We start from the raw sequence: 22,085 nt of genomic DNA on the forward strand, positions 1-22,085 counted from the left end.
GATGGAATGGAGAGATACTCTTGTTATGGGTTTAACCTTATCTCCAGTATTGTTACAAGAAAAAAGATCTCTCTGAGCAGAAATTTGAACTATTTCTGCTCAAACTAGTTTTATTATGAGGTATTCTGGCAAGGACAGGCTGGTGAATAGGGGAAATAAAGGCTCAGGCAAGCTGTAGAATATTAATTTCATCCTTAGATGCAAAGGAAAAAATCCCAAATTCAAGTCTGTGCCTCCTCTTTTAAAGGATACTTTGCTTATTTGGAGCAGTCTATTGAAGGAATATAATTAGATTTTTCTGCAGCAGCCCAGTGCTAAGTAGTTACCTGCCACAGCTCATGCTGCTATATGTTTAACTTAGGCATGTATGTTTTTATCTCTTTTTTTCTGGAGATGTATTTATTTTTGTGAACAGTGCCCATAATCCTTTAGACAGAAAAATAAAAACTTTTAAAGAAATGTTTGGAGACTTCTCATAATTTCAAATAGATGCTTCATCTTAAACAAGTATTTGCCATAATGTATGCAGTGGTGAATTACCAGTTACACATTTAGTACAGATAGAAAGTATGTACCATAGATCAACAGCCACCTTTAAGGCCAGAGCAGCACAAAGGTGTGTTTACACAGTAAATATGAGGTAGCCTTTTGCTGTAAACAGAATAATATTTTTATTGTCACCTATGTAAACAAATTGGGCTTGATGTTTTTCTGTTTTTCTGATTCCCCCTCCATCCCCACCCCCACCCCCCTCCCTTCCCTTCTAGAAAGGCTAAGCACCAAAAACTCCAACTGGAAGTCAATGGGAGCTGTGGTTGCCCAGCATCTCTGAAAACTCAGACCCTGTGAATGTAGACACAAATGCTCACATAAGCAACCAGTACAGAATACCACTTCAACGTTTCACAGGAACTTATAATACAAAATGCTGAGATCTGATTATCAGAAATGTAGGTCTATGTCAACTCAGAGGTAGTTACTAATATCAGTACATAATACTTATATAGAGATAAAAAGGTCTAAGTCTATTTGGTTTGTTCTGAGTAAGCAGGTCTGTAGACTATTCTGTAAAGAAAAAACATCACATGGTATATTCCCTGAGCAAAGTTCTTTGTCCTGAGTATGTTATGTCATAGTGATAACATTCTAATATATAAAAATAAAACCTTAAGCTTTCAATAAGATAGGGTTTGGTATGTGCTCTTAGCAGTTCAGTCTGACTTTGGTGCGCGTAATGATTTCAAACAGCACCACTAAAAATCTGCATGATGAAATTATTTCCTTATCATCTCAGCTCTGAACTTCTTACATACAAACAGGGAATGACCAGTTTTCAAATCCACAATTGCCTATTTCTATAAGGAACTTTGGTTTAAATTTTCAAAGTGACCTAAGTTTTGCATCTTTGCTGTTTAACCTGGTTTTTACACCGGCTAGAAGGTTAAGCAATGCCACTTTGATTTGTCTACATAATTTAAATAAGTTTACTATCCTTACGTAAGGCAAGGAAGTTCTCTATAGATATATCACATTCAATATCGTCAAAGGTAAGCTTTGCATTAGCATACTGAGAACTTCAGTATAAACCATCAAGATTCTCGCAAACACTGGCAAGGAATTCACACAAAATAATTTTCTTGAAATTGTGCCCTTCACTGAGGCATTTGATTACTACCTCTTTACTGAAGCAGCAGCAGCAGCAACAGTAAAAGTCTCCTCTGGCAGGACAAGCGGGAAGGGGGAAGGCCACGTAACGAGCCAGCCGCGTACCTGCTGTAACTATCTGTTACCGCAGACAGGACTTCGGCTCACTGTGGCCTTTCATGCAGGCTGCTTCTTGATTATCTGAGCTTAAACCTACCTGACTCTTTCAAGCTTTAACAGCCTATGTTTATTGCCAATGTTAAGGATTATACAGGTTTCTCTAATTAACTTACATCTGCAATGGGATTTGTCAAAGTATGTTATCTTACGTATGACTTGGTAATTGAGACGTTACAAATGGAACATGACTTGAAGTTTTGATAGACTCCAACTCCATTAACCCCGAGCAAGGGCTGCAGCCCAGGGAGTCTCACTCTGAGGCCACCAATCTTTCTCGTCTTTAATGAAGCGTGTGGTCCCAGCACACACTAGGCAAAGGCTGGCCAGCAACAGTCTCTGTTTTGTAAGAAGTAGATGATGCCCAGGGCTTCTGGCAAGTGTGCAGGTCCCTGCACTAAAGCTGCTCTGCAGCAGACTCCTGTCATTCTTTACCATACGTGCGCTGTATCATCAAGGGAGGCTGGCTGAGCAACTGCAAGTACCCATCTACTGTTATTCTTAAAGAATTATTTATCCCAGGATCTTATTAGTTTTGCATTTCTTTTTCTTTAAAAAACAAAGCAGACAACAACAACAAAATCCCTAGGGAGTTCTCTCCATGACCTTTCAATAGTAAACAAGGGATAAGTCCCTTCAGATTGATAGAGACTACTTGGGACCAAAAGAAGTTGCTGCTGCTGCTGCCACCACCACCAAGGTCCTCTAAACTTTCACAGAATACAGAGGGTTAATCAGGATGGTGTCCTGATACCACTCAAAAGGGTCTGTAACAACTTATACATTCTCCCCTACACAACAGTCATCTAAATTACATTTACAACCACATTAATTTAACAAAATGTTTTGAGAAACCAGCACAGAAACTACACATTCATTGTCTTTCCTGGAGCTTTAAACTCCTCATCAACAAAGGATGGTGGCAAGGAGAGCCGTATTTACTCGTGACACTGCCCTTCACAGGCACAGTGAGGGGGAAGGCATTGATACTTCATAGATACGAGAAAGAAAATAATTCAAATGGAGGCTATGGGGATGTCTTAGTATCTTTAGTACCATATGGCAGCTTTAAAATATGAAAGTATCCTTTGGTTCAAAAGAAAAGTCACAGTCTTAGAATCTCAGTTCTGTGTGTAGTTTTTCAGTATTGGTGTGCTTGCATGAGAGATTTCTTGGGTTTTCTTGTTTTTTTTTTTTGAGTGTGTCTAAAAATAGCTTCTCAGAATGAAATCAGGAACATTTGGATACTGTATTGCTTCACAATAATGTATTGTGGGAGCTGGAGAGTGTTTGATGGAAAATATATATATTTATAGATATGTATACATACACACGCGCGCGTGCACACTCATACACACACATACAGAAGGTAAAACTTAACACACCCTGCTCATATGTATTTTGCTTGGAGTGATTTGTCTACTAAAGAAAATAAAAATTCACAGTTCCTCAACAGTAGTTAAAATTCCAGGTCAGCTACTGATTATGAAATAATTTCCCCTGTATTGCATGAGGTAGACATCCCAAGAGGATAAAGAAAATGGAAAGTTATGACAAAAGCTCTTAAGTTTTTTTCCTTTTCTGAACAGAAGGCCCCTTTCTGCTTGGTTCTTCAGGTGATGCAGATAACTTACTTGAAGAAGCTTCTTGTGGTGACCTGCCTGAACGCTCGGAGATCTCTGACCTTCCCTCCTGAGAATACGATGGAGATGAATAGCCGTACGTTGCTCCCCCTTCTCTCAGGAAGGCAGAAGTGGAAGGCTGTGGGTCAGCTTCATGTCTTCCCTGAGAACTAGTGGGCTGTTGTGAAACAGTTTTATGGGGGCAGTTAGCCACCATGTGCATGATGCTCTGACAGTAATGGCACTTCTTTGGCTGTGGAGGTAGACTACATTCTTTAGCGTGATGATCAAGGCCACCACAGTTGTAGCATCTAAAAATGAAGACAGATAGCTGGTTATAAGATGTAACATCAAATTGTACGATTTTCTGTGTACTGTAAACCTACTGAGAGTGTGCGCAGGGTCTGCAGGTAAAACAGTGAGAACTTCTGCACTGATATTCCATTGCCAGGGGCTAACATGTATTTCACCTGTGCTTTTTAAGTCACCTGGAATATACCCCTCTGCCACGCTGCTGTCAAAAAATACCTTTTATTTACAATTGGATTCTGTTACCATCAATCATGTCAGTCAGTACTCCTTTTCAAAAACCCTTTACTGCTCAAAAGTCAGGACAGCCCTGAAACAGATCCCCACTTGTTTTTAGTGGGACCTCTCTATTGACTGACAAGGGCTAAGTCAGAGGCACTTACAGATGCAAACAGGTGCCTAATGACGCCTTTCCGAAAGTCTTTAAATGCCTCGCTGCCCTCAGCTGTCTATACAGTCAGCCCATGCAGCCCAAGGACAACATTGCAAGAGCCCCACGGTGTAGGAGCCATCAATCACCAGCACTGTACAACCAGATCAAAAAAAAAACCCTGTTAGACATAAAGAGTTTCACAAATACCACAACGGTAAGATATTAAAGTCATGAATCCAAAATCCCCGCTTGGTAGTTCTTGCCAAACTACAGAAGCTGTTTTGTTCCTTCACCCCAGACAGAGCCTCCAGACACGTCGCAAAACGGAGTCCTGGTAACTCAAGGGCCACTAGAGGGCACCAAATATTCAAATATTCTGCCACTGCCACAAGCATTTGTATTTGCTCAAGTATTTATAACATTAACCTCATTTGAGCACCAATTATTTCCAATGACTGACATGACTAATTTCAAAGAGGGGAGGGGAAGAAGAAGTAGTCACCAAGGGCTTTCTCCTTCATCCTTCCAGAGAGATGGGTTTTACTTTGCAGGCTGCGAGTTGCCAGATCGAGGAGACACAGACTGATAGTGAAAGATACTCAGCCTTCACTAACGATTTGCCTCAGACTTTGGCAAGTCTTTCCAAAAGGACGTGCTACTTTCAAGGAGGGGAACCCAAATGCGGGGCAGATTACTGGGAGGAAGGAGAGGGCTCCGGGCAGGAGGAGCGCCTCTCCTGGCCTGACCTGGCAAGGGAAAAGGCTCAGATGGGACATGGAGGCAATTTGGGGGCCCTGCTGTCCCTGTCASTACAGGGGATAAGGCTCCAGTAGACTCACCTCCTGAAACAGAGCTTTCCTCAGAGGAGAAGGAGCACCTGAACCAGGCGATGGCTGTGCAAAAGCCCTTTCTCCACGTATGTGTGCGCTCAAAAGCTATTTGGCCTAATAAAAGATATTGCCTAAGTCCACAAGGGCTGGTAACTTCTGGCACAGTTAAGGCACGATAAGGGAAGGGTGGCAGCTGAACTTTTACAATGCTTGTATTTCGAAGGGTTAGTAATGGCTTTTACGGTTTCAATTCAAAACAAAATAAATAAAGCCTTTGCAAGAGTCATAAACCAGGGTTTGTTTGTTTTCYCTCGAAATTCCCAAACCACATGCAAGTGGTGGTGACCCTGGGTGTCATCTTCAAAAGAGTGACTACCCAGAGGCAGACAAACCGCAGAGCACTTACTCCACAGGGCTAGCACTTAGTAACGGCTTTTTTTGCTGACTCTTAAAAATGGCTAAAATGTAAGTACTCTTCTATTAATCTTGTTAACCAGGGGAATCTTAATGAAATTTCAAACAACTCCTTACTGAATAATGTTAACTTATAACACATGCTAGGTACGAATAATGTTAATTTGTAACACATGCTAGGTATGTGAATCCTTGAAATACATTATTCAGACACACTGCAGAGAAATAATTATCAGCTTTTGGCTTGAGGATCCTATGCTGGTCATGTTTACAACTTAGCTTTCTATAAGTACTGGCTATTCTTCTACGGCTTCTGTTTCTTTGTTTCATAAATATTTGCAGTGAGGATATATAAATTTAATTTGTTACATTTAACATTTTACTGAAAAGAATTAAACCAGTGATGACAATTTTTTGTGCTTCCATTTAACTATCAAGTAATTTAAAAAACGAGTGCATGAATACTYAGTGCCTGATGGGGTCAAATGAAGCATTCAAAAATACTTAACTATGTGTTCAAAGTAGTATAACATGTTTTAGCTCAAGCATACATCAAAATATTTTAAATTTTCAACTCCCTGGGAAGTAACCAAGCACTGAYCCAGCTACAATTAGTCTACGCAAAGACATGAAGTTTAGCACATGCAAAACTGCATGTACAGCTAGAGTCTCACCTATAAAATATGCTTTACCTTTTGAAGAAATGCTTTTGATAAAATCTACGTAGTTTACAACAACGTTGCAAAACAGCTATTAACACTTGCAAATCTACTCATAGAAACAATCCCCGAATACCACCACCTTATCGTCTCTTCTTCACTGTGAGCAAGATACTAACTGAGTATTTTTTTAAAAAGACAAATGAAAAAACAGCTTTCGTTGCCCACGGCATGATGTCATGTTCTACAGGACTGATTTATAACTTAGAGAATTTAAATGTTGCACAGAACTTCATTATCCTCTCAGGGAACGTTCACGTAATTCAACCGTCCTATCTTCCCCTAAGATTAAAAACAAACCTCTTTTACACTGAACTCTGCACTTCCATGCCTACTGCAATACTGCAGTTCAGGTGAACTGGTTCCATTTTCATGTCAAAGTTTTATGTTATCTTTCAATGCAAGACCCTGCTTACACTAGTCTGTCCGCGTACACTCTGACACCCTGGCAGAGATACAGAATATAAGCTTTTTCTTGAATAACAAAAATACATATATGTGCAAGCCCAATTGCCACTTAGTATTCATCTGCTTAGCAAGGAAAGACCAGATACACAACAATTTCAATCTAAGACCTAAACAATAAAAGGTTTCCCCCCATTATGTTAAAAAATGTATCGTTATTAAGTATTACAATTATTATATATAATATCATAGTATATAGTGTAACTATTATATATATTTCAGGTTTGAATGAAGAATGCTGCTTATTAATATCTTGCTCATTTGTTTCTAGTAGTGTACTTACTTACAGGTAAATACAAGAGAGTTTAGACATTTTGGAAATCACACATTTCATTCAGCCAACAGAAATTTCAGAGCTGTAACTGCATTTGTGCTTGCTTCCTTCCCTTAATAGTACATTTATTTAGTGTGTTTGAAAAAAAGAAGTCTGGAAGCGGGTTACGAGGCCCCGGCAGCAGAGAGGYGGCAGCCCCGGACAAATCAGTTTGATCAGTCACTCTGGTATGCACCGCTTGAGCCAGCTCAGCGAAGCATCTCACCTCTCCAGCTGACCAAAAACCTGCTCTCGGGGCCCTGCTTCCACTCCAGGGGCCTCAGCCGCCTTTCACACGTCAAATTTATCATCACATCTGGCTTGCAAAATACTGTAATTCCCTGGATTTGCTCAAATCACTGACAAAATGTCACCACAAAATAAAACTCTTAGCAGCAGCAGTCCGAACTAAACAAGGATTTGGCTTTCCAGGCATGTTTTTGTCGCTAGACAACTCAGGCATCTGGCTGAAGTGCTGCACTAGAATATATACGTGCTAGCCTGGGTGTGCCGGGACTTAAACAGGAGGGTGGTGTTTATGCAGATCCTTTAGCTATTTATTCCTTGTTCTTCCCAGGAGGAGGGCTCACGGCGCGCTCCGAAACGCGAGGGGTTTGCACCAAAATGGAAGCGGCGGCGGCTGCAGAGCTCACGAACGTAGGTGCCACCACGTGGCATCACCCACGCTCGCCAAGACACGGTGCCACCACGTGGCATCACCCACGCTCGCCAAGACACGGTGCCGCCCCGTCCGTTCACAGCGCTCCGGCTCTTTGCTCGCCGCTGCTGCGTTGATCTTTCGCTGCAACGCACAGAAACCTGACGGCGGAGGACACGGGATGCGTGCTCGCATCTCCGTACGCCTGGGTACGCAGGACAACGTACGACGGGCTGGCGCCCGCCGCGAAAACTAACACGTGCTCACTGGAGTGTGCTTGCAGGAAGTCTGAATTGGTAAAGTTATAATAAATATTTATTCACTTCAGAAGCACCATGGAAATAGTGCAGGTTAGCATAGACACTTAAAACACGCTAAGTTTATATATAAATTACATAATGGGATGAATAAATCACAAAAAGCCCTAGAAAGTGCAGTTATAGTAGAAGTAAGCTTCATAAAAAAAGCAACAGCAAGAAAGATTTGCTAAAAAAAGGAAAGTCTTTTCACAGTAGGCTCTTACAATTTACTAGGTGGCTTCATGCCTGCAAAGTAATACAGCAAAGTACATAAAGAGGTAGCAATTATCCTAACTGGGAATCCTTTCCATACCAAAAGGAAGGTGGATGAGGATTAGTTTTTGATATAGAAAAGGATGGATATTTGAATGAAAGGAATGCCTTGAAGACCTTGTATTATATTTGAATATTCTGCATTATATTTGAATATTCTGCACGCTCTAAAAACATCAGCAAGGAAACAGCAGCATTAACACCAACTAATGCAGAAAGGTAAGAGCATACAGCAAGGCTAGAAACATTTTTTTTTTCTTCCAAATTCTTGTTTGTTATGGATTTGTGATTACACTGAAAACTATACATATCAGAGGAAATATATGAACAAAAAGCCTACAGAACCCAATGTAAAATATGCCATATTCATTGTAATAAGCCAGTGACTGAAATTTATTTAAAATATTTCATTCCGCAAGCAAATGCAAAATATACTACTCTCTGGCCTTCAGCTTTTTTTTCCATTTCCCCAGCACTCAGCCCCTACCTGGGAAGCCTTCCCCAGCCCGCTCACTTTTACAGCGACAATATCGCTGCCCTTGCAGCTACACTGGCCCCAGAAAGCTCAGCCGAGCTCAGCAGCAAGGAGGGCAGGAACCGCTGCTTGTTCCTTCATGCCGCTTTGCAATATGATTTGGACAATAATCCTCCGCACAGGACAAGTAGAGAATCGTCCGGGTGGCTCCACGCCATTATCCGTTGGGAGAAAAAGCTTTAAAATTACCCTCTTTGTTGTTGTTGAGTTTTTTTTTTTTTTTTTTTTTTTAAACATCTTGTCAGGGAGAGCAGAGGGAAGAAAAAGGGTGTTGGCATGGTGCAGGGTGTCTAAAATAATTCACTAAGATGCTCTCTTACCAGCTCCTTTTTTGTTCGTCCTTTTTGAACGCTATCAGATAACAAAACCTGCGTGCTGGGGAACAGCGCTCTGCCTGGTAGTTTAAACGCTTCGAGAAATGGGATGTTATTCTAACGCCGCAGCCAAGCGAGAGGTTTTTTACTACGTACTCAGCGTCAACTGAGCAGCGACAAGCATGTAAAATGACCAAAGGCGATGCTGAAAAGTGTGCCCGAGCACACAGTCTTTTTTTTAGTCATTAGCTTCTCCGCAGACCTAAAGAAACGCCGCTTCTTGCKGCACGGGCAGCTGCTCCAGCTGCTCCGGCTGGGTGCAAAAGGGAGTTTTCCTCCGCGCCCCGAGGGCCGGCGGCGGGAGGAGGGGACAGCGGCGCTGAGGCTTCGGAGCAGCCTCGCATCTGCTCCGGTGCAATTCTCCAGTCTCGCAAGCAAATCCGGGATATTAAACCCTGCGATCGGCACTCCAAAGAACAGATCCTGCCAATGCAGTATTTTAAATGCACAAGTCACTATTATTTAGCACAGCTATAACATGAGCAACCAGCAGTTAAAACATCTAACCTGATTACCAGCAAGTCAGTTGAGTATACGCGTGTGTGTATATATATATATATATATATATATATATATTTATTTATACACTTTTTTTTTTTTAAGAGGGCATTGCTCCCCGTTCCTTACAACGTAAAGAGCGTTTCCAGTCCCGTTAACGGGTGGCATGAGCAGCGGGAGCCCCGCAGGGGTCTGCCCCCCTGCCGCCTGCACCACCGGTCCCTCCCTCCCGCGCCGTGCAGCACAGCCCCCGCCGGGAAATACTGTAAATAAACGCGTGCTGGCCTCCCTTCACTGCTGCCTGTTTTTCTCTTTTTTTTTCCTCTTTATTTACTCCCCCCCCCCCCGAGACAAAAACATCAGGAGTCAGTGGTGCGAGAGACACGAGAAGAGTAAAGCCACGCACGCGGCTCCCTGTGTCCTGCGGGATATAGCCGTGTGGTTTCTCCTCGCAGGCACGTTCTTGGTTTTTAAGCCATTTTAATTCTTAACTCGTACTTGAACGCAGCGAGAATACAGGTAACTTTGAAAACGGCCTAACAGCATATTAGTATTCAAAACACCACATTTCAAATCATTCGGGGTCAACTGAAATTATCTTTAAATAAACTATAGAACAGACCATTTGGAGGCTTCAGTTGAATATTTATGATGTGCCTGGCAAGCAGTGTGACACTAAGGCAGCGCTTCACTAACAATATCATTTGCTAATGCATGAAAAAAAAGGGAAAAAACAGTTTAATTTTAAAATCATAGCTATTTTTAGCTAAGTATATGCTTAAGTATAAGCAATAGCAAATGGTGCATTTTCAATCCACCGGAAATTGAGTGTGTGGTACCTCAGGGCCAAATTCAGACGCGTCCGGAGCCGGTGCCCATAGGCTGCTTTGACCCCCTCGTTTGTGCAAAACACTGTGCAAAAGGCAGCCTGCTGAGGAAGTTAGGTGCAGACTCTTATTCTGGAGCAAAATTCAGTTTGCAAATGTACTGTGTGACTAGCTTCTTGAGATTAATAGAAAGATCATCTTCTTAAAAAAAAAAAGGTGAAATAAAATAAAAGCGCTCATTTATCTATTTCTCCACCAAACCCTACAACACAAGGATAACCGATCAGATCCAAGACATTCAGTTTTGCAGGAAAAACACAGTCCCTTCATTTTTTTAAGGTTGCCTTCTTCCATCTTGCAGATAACCCCGGCGTCGCTGACACACAGCCACTTTCTGCAAGGCTTCCAATAGCCCAGGGTGGAATATTGATGATGTTCACGCTCATCGCAAACAAATAAACAAAATTGCCTAACTGTAAACTCATCAGATCGAATAGCGTTCTGCGGTGGGTCGGAAATCAATCTATTTCCCCCGTGTACCTCCGAAGCGATATCAATMGGGTCTGTTCTTTTGTTGTTTGCATTTCCCACCCACCCCCTCGGCAAACAACGTGGGGCGCTCGTCCGATAAACCCGGCTTTCGGGATACTATTAACATAAATTTGCAAGGAAATCGTTTGTTTAGAATGCGCTAATATGACGGTACCGGAAAGTGGATTTCTTTCTTCTTTTTTTTTTCTTTTTCGCTTTTTTTTTTTTTTTTTTTTAGAAGCAAGAGGAAGAATGAAACAGAAAGGCGGTTCAAAACGCAGGAAACGCGGTCTTTTTTTCCTCCACAAAAATGGAGAGGACGGCACGGGCACTGGCTCTCACAAAATAACCTCCGCAGCGTTTCCATTCTTTCTTGCTTTCCACGGAATCTTCCCTGTGCCATCCACTCAGCCCTCTCCACAGGCACGGAGGGAAGTTATTTTCCCATAATCACATAAAAATCCTCATGAAATGCAGCCTCCAGGAGGAATGCTTCAGATGCACTTTCATTTGCTACTATTAAATGTTTTTCTTTATATTGTGAGTTAAGAACTTCTGAAATAACAATCTACTGAGTGAGGTTTTTTCTTAAAAAATAATGTAAAAGACAGGTTTGCTCCCATTGTATCAATATGGTATGGAAAGAATGTACATATGTTAATGGTCTTAAACCATCCAGATAAAGCAGATACAAGATCAGCTAGGGCTTAAGTTATGTTTTAAACAGTCATGTATCACACATTTCATACGTGAAATGTTATACTGTGATTTCAAGTAAGTCTGATACTGTCGATCTTTCTGCAYTACAAAACCACACGTGCACAGATATTCTCTACCACAAGTTGCCTTTGCAAGCCTTGATTTCTGAGAATAAAAGAAAAAAGGGAATTTTAAATTAAAACCGTTCGGTATGCAGTACTTAAAAATGTAGCGCTAATAAATATTTGCCGGGGTCCCCGGTGGCGGGGAGGCTGCCATGAGGGCTGACTCGGGACAAGGCTGTGGCGTGGGGGCACGCTGGGGAAAGGCGCCGCTGGAGCCGCGTGGGGTGCAGTGCCCGCAGCCGTAGCGGTGGCCAGGGCTGAGCCCGAACCACRCGGACCTTGGCTGGCTATGGTTGAAAGCACCCCTGGTTGCAGAAGCTCAGTTCAGGAACACCAGAAACCTTCACGGAGGTGGCTTGAGCCTCCTGCTCACGTGGGTCAGGATGCATAAAAACAGCTCAACTCTTCCTGGGTTGCTGAGATGCTGTTCCTGAGCTAAGAAGTGCGCCTGACCTTRTCTGCCCCTGCGCAGAGCCAGTTCCAGTGTTTCTGCATCCATAGATCAGTTAATCCACAGATAAAATAAAAGGGTAGTGGGTAACTGCAAATTAATTATTCAGAATTGCCATTTCCCTTTTGTTCCTTACCTTGTCACCAACGTTAGCAGCAAATGGCAAAGGCAGCTGATGACAAGTCTTCTAATATCTGGCTGATACAGCTGCTACCACAACAGCAGCAAGCAGCAAACGGCTTCCTGGCAATAGCTGGGAGCAGCCAAGCAAGTAGTGGTGGAGGAGGAAGAGCAGGAAGAGGAGAAGACTGGCTGGCCTGGGAGTTCATAACCCACTCTTCTTCCCCAAAATCTCCCTCTCCCAAAGGCTGAGGAAGAGGATCAGCAGCTATAACTCCCCCSCTTGCTGTTGCCCCTGAATTCTTATAGCCCAGTATTGGTTTGTGCTGCAGACTTGAACACAGCTGAAGATGAAGCAGGGATATGAAGTGTCTATCTTTTCTTTTTCTTTCTTTAAATAGCTGTCTGCAGAGTTTCTTTTGCAAGCTGCTCTTTCTCCTCTTGGAAATCATATATAAAATGGTACTTAAAAGATCATTATTACTCATGCAAGGTCAAAAATCATACAGCCTTTAACTGTAGGATCATTTCTTATACCTGACAGGAAARGTTTCCAAGCCTGCCTTATGCAGCACATACACACAAAGGAAAAAACACTGAGGCTGTATAAACCAGTGTAAATATGAAACTTTCTAACTTTGGAACACCTCACACTGCAACCTTAACAAAACCCTTTTAATTTTTTATCAAAAAAAACCCAGTACACCAGTATACACATACACATCTCCCCTCTTCCCCTGCCCAGCACACAAAATATAATATCTGATGGTGAAAAACAAGTAAGTAAAAGACTTCTCAATGCATCTAGCATGTTAAAATACTGGTTTTAGAGTCATCTCACTTGGGGCATCCCTTATAAATCAGTATCACACACTTGCAGGCTGGGTTTCTGAAAYGTCTGGCAGCAGCAATATAGACCGACACAGTCCCTAGCCTTGACACGCATTCTCAAAAAAGTTCAACTATCTCGTTCACTGAACGAGATGACCTGCATGAACATGTGCAGGATTTGTCCAGTAACTCACACCTCCCTTTCGCTCTTCAGAAACGAGAGGACTTCACCGCCTGACACATCCACTATTAGGAGACCAAGCCAGTTACCTCTGCAGGGGTTTGCTCCCTGGCTTGTGGAAAGGACAGACTACGTCACGTCACATGAAGCAACACGCAGGGCTTCCTTCTCTCTGCTGCGGATCGAGAGGACACGAGCACGGTGGGTGGTTTTCCTTGATCGCTAAGTTCGTGTGCTCGATACCTGCAAGAAGAATTAGGGCATTCGGATGCTCCATGGCCACATTTGACCGGTAAGGGAAATCTGTATCGCTTCGATCTACTGACTGAGAAAGAAAGCAGTTGGTTCTTAATTCACTTTTCCAAACTTGTGCCCTAAGCAGTCTAAAATGGACTGGCTCCACACACTGATGTTATCACTAAATGGTTGTGCGCAGCATTTTCTGTAACACATTTTTAAGCTGTTTTCAACGTTTTAAAGAGAAATTTTAATCTTAGCACTTAGAAACTTCTCACATCAAAATGCAGGAGCAACAGTGAAGTGTTAAAAGAGGATTTTAGCAGCAACGGGATTAAACTTCAAATGCTAAAGCATCTAATTCCCACTTCAGGTAGGTATTTCTTTTGTTCCATACTCCCTGATCCCTGAGAATAGGAAGTGAAATAATTCTCATTGTTTTCTACTATTCTACCCTATTTTACCACCAGATTTATTTTGGCTGTTAATTCTCTCTGTAATTGTGTACAGAAAAAAAWTTAAAAATGCAGTTGTGCACAGAAAATTAGAAACTAACCAAATGCCCACACCTGACTCTAACAGCTGACAAAATTAACACATGCCAGTCAACWAATTACTTGGCCTAAGGATGGGATATCTCTAATCAAAGGTCTGATTTAATACTTCTCTGAATTCTGTTAATTCTGTGTATGGTTCAAAATATTGAACTGTAACTGAAAGAATTCCACTAKGGAGTAAACTAGATCATTTTATCCCTCTTAGCTGTGTGCAGATTTAAGTGATATCACACCAGTAAAATGGTAACAAAGACATAAATACAACTTTTAAAATGGTCTGTTTCTGGRAAGATATCTTAATGGTCTTAATTCTGCTCTCAGTGACATGAGTATAAAACCATAGCAACTTCAGCAACTTCACTGAGATTATTCCGGGTTATAGCACTTGGAAATATAGCATTGCATAAATCACAGAGTTTAAAAAAGAAACCCARAGAATTACGGGTAAGGAAGAGGAATGACGTGTTATGATTCTTTTGGCTATCTAGACTCGGCCTTTCAGCTTAAGAAAGAATGAATAATTTCAGAAGACAGGCCAAGGATCAACGTTCCTGGCATGACTGATGCAGGAGTTTGGATAAAATAGCCACCTTCGACTTACATAAAATGTCTGCAAACAAAGAACAACTCAAATAAGGAACCCCGGTTGCGAYCAATGCAATGGGACACAGATCAGTATTTGGACGTTGCCAGTGCACTGGCCTAAGAACAACAGTACGAAACACTCAGTGGTTATGCTTACTGAGCACAGCATTAATAAATCATCTGCAGTTTTTGGTAATTATTCGTACCTGAGCCACAACTGCAATGATGAAAGTCCTGAATTTACTCTCTTGTAAACTGCTACAAAGCAGAACAGCAACTATGGCAGCACTGTGCCTACGCCTTAGCATTTCCTCTGTACTCTAAAACAAGTATCCTCCCTTACTAGAAACCCCAGTTGTCTGCTAGCAGTCACCATGCAAGGCCAGAAAACTGCATGTTAAGACCAGAAGTACACTGGGGCAAAAGGGGCTACACATTTTTAATGCAAGCCCTTACGTTGTCAGGGATAAATCTGACCTCTGGCTGGGGGCTGAAAGGGGCATATGCACCTCTGCAATCACTTATGTGACATATTCACAAGCCAGCAACACACTGAATTTCTGCAGGGGGAACGGATACGAGTTCTTCAATTTCAGCACGCAAATCCTGACTTCTAGTAAAATAAAGGACTATGCAGTTATTCTGTTAGCCTGTCTCCTTCCTCACCTCCAATCCTAATCCCAGGAGCTGGAAGCAGGTTAAAAGATGGGGAAAGGTGACTGGGCCATGCTCTAGTGGCTACGAATGAACACCTGCATGTCAAATCCATAGAAGTCTATAGGTTGCTCATCAAACATCTTAATGAAACACTGACTAAAATGCTGGTTTGGGGTGACTATTTGGCCATACCGCAATGAGGACATGGAGTCAACGTTAACTGGTCAGTGAGGAGTTAATTATTCCAGTGACAGAATTTCAGAAAGAAAAATTGAGAGTAGTATCCTTCTTCCACGAGACCCTAAAATATTGCAGCTAAACCAACTGGAGAGGCAGATTTGAACCCACAGCTAAATAAAGAACTGGACCTTTTTTGCCAGTCTGGATAAATGTCCATGGCTAGCTGGTGAGGAAGGGAGAACGCCAGCAGACATAGTGAGGGAGTCCAGCAGCTTGGCACCAGGCTGGAGTYGGGCCCCTCTCCCCTGCTCGCTCAGCACCCCGAGCACAAACCCTTTCTCACAGTTGCTGCTGAGGGGCGGCATACGGGTGTCACAACTCTAAATTTGTGCCATAACAAGTAATACCAGGTGTTAATATTAGGTATCGCTATTACCATAGCATTGTAAAAACATCAGCATCAGTCTTATGACATGTCTTATGCTTTCCAGTTATGTGCTGTCCAGACCCTCTACCGCTGCTGGCCCTTCTTCTCAGGTTCAGTCTTCCCCGCTTCATCACCTCCTTCCCCTGTATCTTGTGCTGTTGCTTCAAGCACTGGATGTAATCCTCCCGGAACAAGTCTATCATTGCCCTTCCCCACACAGTAATCAAGTAAGAAAAAGCCCTGTATCTTACCTACAACCTATTAAGGCTTCTTAAAGGCCTCATCAACAAGCATGTGGAGCTCAGGACAGCCTCCTGACGGAGGGAAGACTTGCATTCAACCTGTATTTCACACTGACGGAGCACTTCCAGGTACGTGGCAATCAGGTGCCTTTTGTGCAGGTTAAAAGCATGCTCACCATTTCAGGCCAAGCAAGTGAAAGAAGGGCTTGGAAACTAGCTTGATAAATACTGCAGGGCTCAGCGGTAAGCTAAAGCACTGAGTTTCTGGCTCAGTGAGTGAYAGGAGACAGAGCGTGCAGGCTGCAGATATATGAGGTTTTGAGGCTTTTTGTAGTACCCAAATACTGAATCTAGGAACCCAACTCCTTATATGTGGTTGAAAATTGCAGTACTTTTTTAGCCTTAGAAGACCAAGGCCCAGACCCCTAAAAGTCTGACACTTAATTCCCACACTATTCCTGGATACTTCCTGGATACCAAGTGTTTATTAAACCAGCCTCACTTTTGAAAACGTGAAAGGCCAGAAAGCCTTGATCCTAAATTCTGCCCTTCTGACCCTCTTCCTTACAAACTTCTAATTCTAAACATCTGAAATACCTGGAAATAACTGATTCCAAATAACTATAGAGTGGAGGAAGACTGTGGCCCCCACCCAGGACACTCTGCCTCAAGCACAGTCAACAAATTTCCCTTAGGAGAAGTCTTATCTTTCCCAGGCTCTCTGTAGCAAAAGTCCTAAGTGAGACAGAGAAAATACGGAAAGAACCTTTGGGAAACTAGACCTGAAAAACAGATGCTAATAATGGACTTCCAGAGGATTAGTTTGTGGGGTTCTTTTTTTAAGTGAAAGCAGCTGGAAATCATAGCAGGAATTTCTCTTGAAATACTAATGTGGTTTGCAGAACACTAAGGAAGGAATAGCCTCTTCTTAGTGCCACCTGAATAGGAGAAACGGTCTCCACTGGCTGAAGTTCTTGCCTCAGACATGAGAACATRGTATCAGTTTTCTTTGCCACAGGCTTCCTATGTGACCCTGTCATGTATGATCAAACGTTTAACAGTATTTAAATGCCTAACTCTTGTTGACTTCAGTGGCAATCAGGTTCCTCAWTGCTTTGAGGACCTAAGTCTGTGCCCCTCAGGATTACACCTGGAAAAGCAAGGAAGCAAACATATTGTGGTATGATGGTGTCTAATATTATGGTGATCGTGCCACAAATTAATAGGGATTCAGTGAATTAGAGCTGGAATCAGGCACATCCTGGATACTGCACAATATCTGATCTTGAAGTGTCCTGCTTGTTACAGCTATTTCACAGCTGTCCAACTATCACGATGAAAACTATAATAGACAAGTTGTAAAAAGTTGTTTCATTCACATCTGTGATCCAAACATTAAATGGAATAGGAGGGATATCAAGAACTTAATTGTAATTTTCCACATAAACACAAAAGAACCCTCCACACYTCTTTTTCATTCTCTGTTAAAGGGAAGCACAAAAATGAGAATTAGACAAGTGAAACACACACACTTCTTTCATGGTGTAAAAGGCTCAGCCAGAATGCCTTAAACTAAATACTTCGTTTAGCTTTCATCCTAATTTCCTGCAAAGCTTTGCACAGTGTGAATGCCACCTTTGCTGTCTTGGCAGCGCCAGTGAGGGCTCCTGGGGTGCCCCTTCTGTTTTCACCCTCCGTACAGCAAAACAAGCCAGCAACCGTATGCCATGCTAGATGGGGTGCAGCTAACTGCCAGGGATCCTGGTCAAGTACACCACGCCAGTCTAGAGTAGGCAGTGAGCAGGACAGCTGCAGAGACTCCAGGCCAACTACTTCATATTTCATTCATAATTTTTCTTTGGTGATATGAAGATAATTGGAAGATAAAGCCCCAGTAAACATTCTGTTTTTTTTCAAGTAGAACACCTCCAAAGACATGATCTGCTTTCAAAAACTCCTGAGGAGAATCAGCTGCAGTAACTACACAACTGGTACTCTTGAAGATGAACTACAGCTTTCCACAGATTCTAGTGTTGCTTAGTGCCACAGCCATGGATCCTTCTGCTTATCCAGCCAATTTTTAACGCTCTCCTAACACCATCTCTAGTTTGTAGCCCAGTGCCTAAATTATAGTGCAATTGCCCTGCCTGCACATTCAACAACTATGTCCTGACAGCTACCTAAGAAGTATTTAACTTCACCAAGTACTGCAGACAAGCCTTCTTTACAGGAGAATCTTTCACTCTTCCCTTTGTCCAACATTTCCCTCCCACATCTTTCTGCAGTGACAACTGAAAACACACAACTGTTTGGCCTCATGATCCATCAAGACACCATTTGCAGAGAACATCACTTCCAATGTGACATCTGAAGTAGAATACACAGGAAAGAAAATCCTGTTTGTCTTGCTGAACAAACAGCTTCTTGCACACCTACAACTAAATGTAGCTATAGGAGGACATTTGGGAATGAAAATATCTACTCTTTAGCTTATTTGTTCTATTTTGAGTTGCAAGAGATAAAAACATCAATGGATGCAATCCCCTTCTGAGAATGGGAATTTGATGTTCTCAGCTCAACACCTAACTTGGCTCCTATTATTCTTTTATAAGCAACAAGCAGCTGCAAAGATTCTTTTGACAAAATACTAGCTCTGACCTAAGTAACTTTTTCATTTAAAATACAGAAATAGGCTCACCATGCTGGTGTCACACTCTCCTTCACCAAGTGCAGCCCAGTGGTTACGGCCTGCCCTGAGAAGTGGGTATCGTAGATGTGAATCCCTTCCCCAGAAGGGAGAATCTGGGGCTGTAGGCCCCTAGCACAGTCTCTCCACTGGCAAAGCTACAGGAGGGATCTGCAAATGCACGTTCCTGCAGTTTACTGTGCCCACAGCTGGGCTGAAACAACTGTCTGTGGGTGCGCACTGTAAATTGGATTGCTGAAGTGGGCCAAGTTAATTCATCTCCTTTTTTCAGTTTGGAGTTTGTGTTTAACTTGGCTCACATCACACCTCCACATTCAAAGCGAAATCATAAACCATTGCATTGGCACAGCCACGGGTGTGATAAACACTGGCAGGAGGGAGGAGAGCGAGCTGTGAGGCTGATTTGCTATCATCCGCAAATGCTGCTGCCAGAGGAACTGTAACGTGCAACCACACCCTGCATCTCCTACTTCTTAGTGGTTAGAGTACAGAAATCATACAAAACTTTGATGATGTTCTCCAAACCATGTTCATGCTCAAGGCTTTCCAAAAGTGTAAGGACAAGTTAGAGGCAGAACTGCCTTTTCTTTTCAGTCAAGGAGGGCTACATATTAAATATTTGGCACAGTGCACACTACTTATAGAAATCTGTCTTACACAAATTATATTGGCTTTTTACTTGGATTAATGAATATATCAATCATAATATTTATCTCATCTGCATCAACAAAAGTGGCTGTGAAGGATGTACAACAGAATCACACCAATCAGTGCAGGAAAAGGGGAAACAAAGTTATATTTTAAAGAAACTCAGACAAAAGATGGAGATGTTGAATGTAGTTTGGTAAATGAGGTGGCTGCAGCTAAATTCCCTTTCAGCTTGAGACAACGAGCTAGAAAAGAACTTTACTGACAGAAATAGGAGCTGAGTTGTCTGCAAAGTGTGCTTTGAGTCAAGTAGAGTCTGCAGAGATGCATTTTTTTTCCTCTGCTAAGTAAACACGTTTTAACATCATTCTTTTATGCATTCTCCATAAAACCAATCATCTCTATTTCAGGTCAACTAATCCTTCTTTTTGTGAACTCTCTCTTCATTCACACCTAGCATAGCTTGGGCATTCCCTGTCTTACACACATGGAAGTACTCCTTGCAACTGGGCAATTTTTCTTCTAAAAATCCTTTACAGATTATCCTTGCTGTATTATTCTTTCCTCATTTCCCTTTCACTGCAATGCTTTGTATGGAGTCAGAGAAAACATATTCTTTCAGGTCTCAGCATAGCTTTCTGAATATTTTCTTTCAGAGGCTACTGTGAAGATAGAGTCTGAGTGAACAGCTGCTGCTCACAGATGGAGAGCAGTTTGGTAGCTATAAGCAGAAGAGAAAAGAGAATAATGTCAATGGTTTGTGCCCAGTTAGTCATGAGATGACTTCTCGGCTCCATTTACTTTGCCTGTGGTTCCCTCAAACGCGGCAGGCACGAAGCCTTTGAAGAAGAGAGAGGAGCTCTGCAAGTTTGACACGCTTGGTCTGTAGYGGCATCTTACAATAGCCATGGTTACGATTATAGCTCTGTAGTGCATACAGTCAGAAATTAAATTGTTTTTTAAGGATACTCCTCTTTTTGTAAGTGATATAAAAGGGCAGCACACAGGCGCAATGGGGACGGTCAAGGAGCTGGCAAACTGAGGAAGGAGAAGGATGAACAGGGACTCGGTCACATCATCCCCTCCATTAATGACATGTAACTGAGGAGGAAGTCGCTCACCTTCAGCAAATCTGGCTCACCCACTGGCAAAGTCTGGAAACCACAAAACAACCATAGAGTTGTTTAGTAGTAGTGAGGCCTGAAGCCAGATCTTTTAGCAGCATTCCTGACATATACGGCTCACCCATCAGAGATGCTGCACAGAAAAAGATCACTCAAAACTTGGAGAAGCTTGGGACAGGTTACTTGCTCATGGCCTTTCTAAATGACGCTGCTCATGTAGTGAGGAAAACTGAGAGTTAAAAATTTATGCTACCTTTACTGTACGCGATTTTAACTGTTAGCTTTAAAAGGAGTTATAAAGTTCCACTGTGTAATTAAAATAAAAAAATGTGGGGTGAAAGAACAGAGAGAAAGTCAGGTTTCTTGTAGYACTTGTAGTTGTAAAATTCACCCCACTCTATGGATCCTCCTTTGCACCTCTGTAGTAACAGTAAATGTATTCTCACTATCCTCACTCACAGTAGACAGCCTACAGAAGGATGAGCTTAGCAATATATGCGTGTGAACGTACGTGTRAACTTAAACGACTCTATATCTTTACCACCGAGTTAATTGCTCAAATGCTCGTCTTACACACAAAGCAGCTTCACAACTGAATAATCAACTTTGGTACTCATCCCTTGAGATTAACAATGACTTAATTTTTATTGAAGAACAGAAAAACCTGTAGAATGGTCAGGTTCCCTTCAAACACCTCAAAGCTGAGAGACAAAGAGCATAATTTCTACAATATGTAGAAATTCTACAATTCTCCAATATGACTGGCCAACATGTATTGATATATACAGCCAGCTCTCTGTGGAGATTTCTCTGTTCCATGAATATAATTAACACAAAAGAAAAGCCAGAAAAGTTAGGACTTCACATCAACAGTGAAATAAGACYACCAAAAATATCACTGGGACATGATATCAACAGAATACTGCTAGAAACCACTACAAGATACTAAAACATTTCAGGTGTAATACTTTATAGAAGGTCACTAAATATTTTTTCCTTGACAAATGACAGGAAATTTTGTAATCAAGCACACATATTCAACACTGCTTGAAAGACAGATGAGTTTTTGGATGAAAAATCAGTGATTTGGATGGAAAAAAAAAGAATGAAGAACATTACGTGAAGGGTACCTGCCCACGGCAGTCATAAGCTCAGTCTGTCCTACAGGTATAGAAAAGGGGCCTCTCTCTTTTACTGTCTTGTGAAGTACAAGCTTGTGTATTTTTTTTTACTGGTAATTTATTAAATTTATTAATGTTTGTAGTTACAATGAGCATTATTAAAACATATTAAAGGGTATGAAAATTTGTTTTATCTAAATGTGCATTTGAGCYGATTTTTTTTWAAAAAAGGTCAGTATTTGTCATGGTTAACTATATAACCAGCGCAGTACTTTGATGGCTCTAAAAATGGAAAGCCTCACATCAGAATTCATTTTTATGCATCAATAGCC

General features: G+C 41.9%; 1 protein-coding gene across 3 annotated transcripts in view; it reads right to left on the reverse strand.

Moving 5' to 3' along the window:
* Positions 1-752: 752 nt before the first annotated feature.
* LIN28B (lin-28 RNA binding posttranscriptional regulator B) overlaps positions 753-22,085 on the reverse strand; it is an 89,022-nt gene continuing 67,689 nt past the window's right edge. For all 3 annotated transcript variants that reach the window (XM_085306929.1, XM_085306928.1, XM_085306930.1), the window contains exon 4: positions 753-3,754. In XM_085306929.1, the coding sequence (XP_085163055.1) occupies positions 3,385-3,754 (370 nt within the window). In that variant the 3' untranslated portion in view covers positions 753-3,384. The remainder of the gene's footprint in view (positions 3,755-22,085) is intronic.

The sequence above is a fragment of the Rhea americana genome, unplaced genomic scaffold (assembly GCF_003343005.1).
Source record: "Rhea americana isolate MKP2758 unplaced genomic scaffold, rheAme1 scaffold_25, whole genome shotgun sequence".
NCBI lineage: Eukaryota > Metazoa > Chordata > Aves > Rheiformes > Rheidae > Rhea > Rhea americana.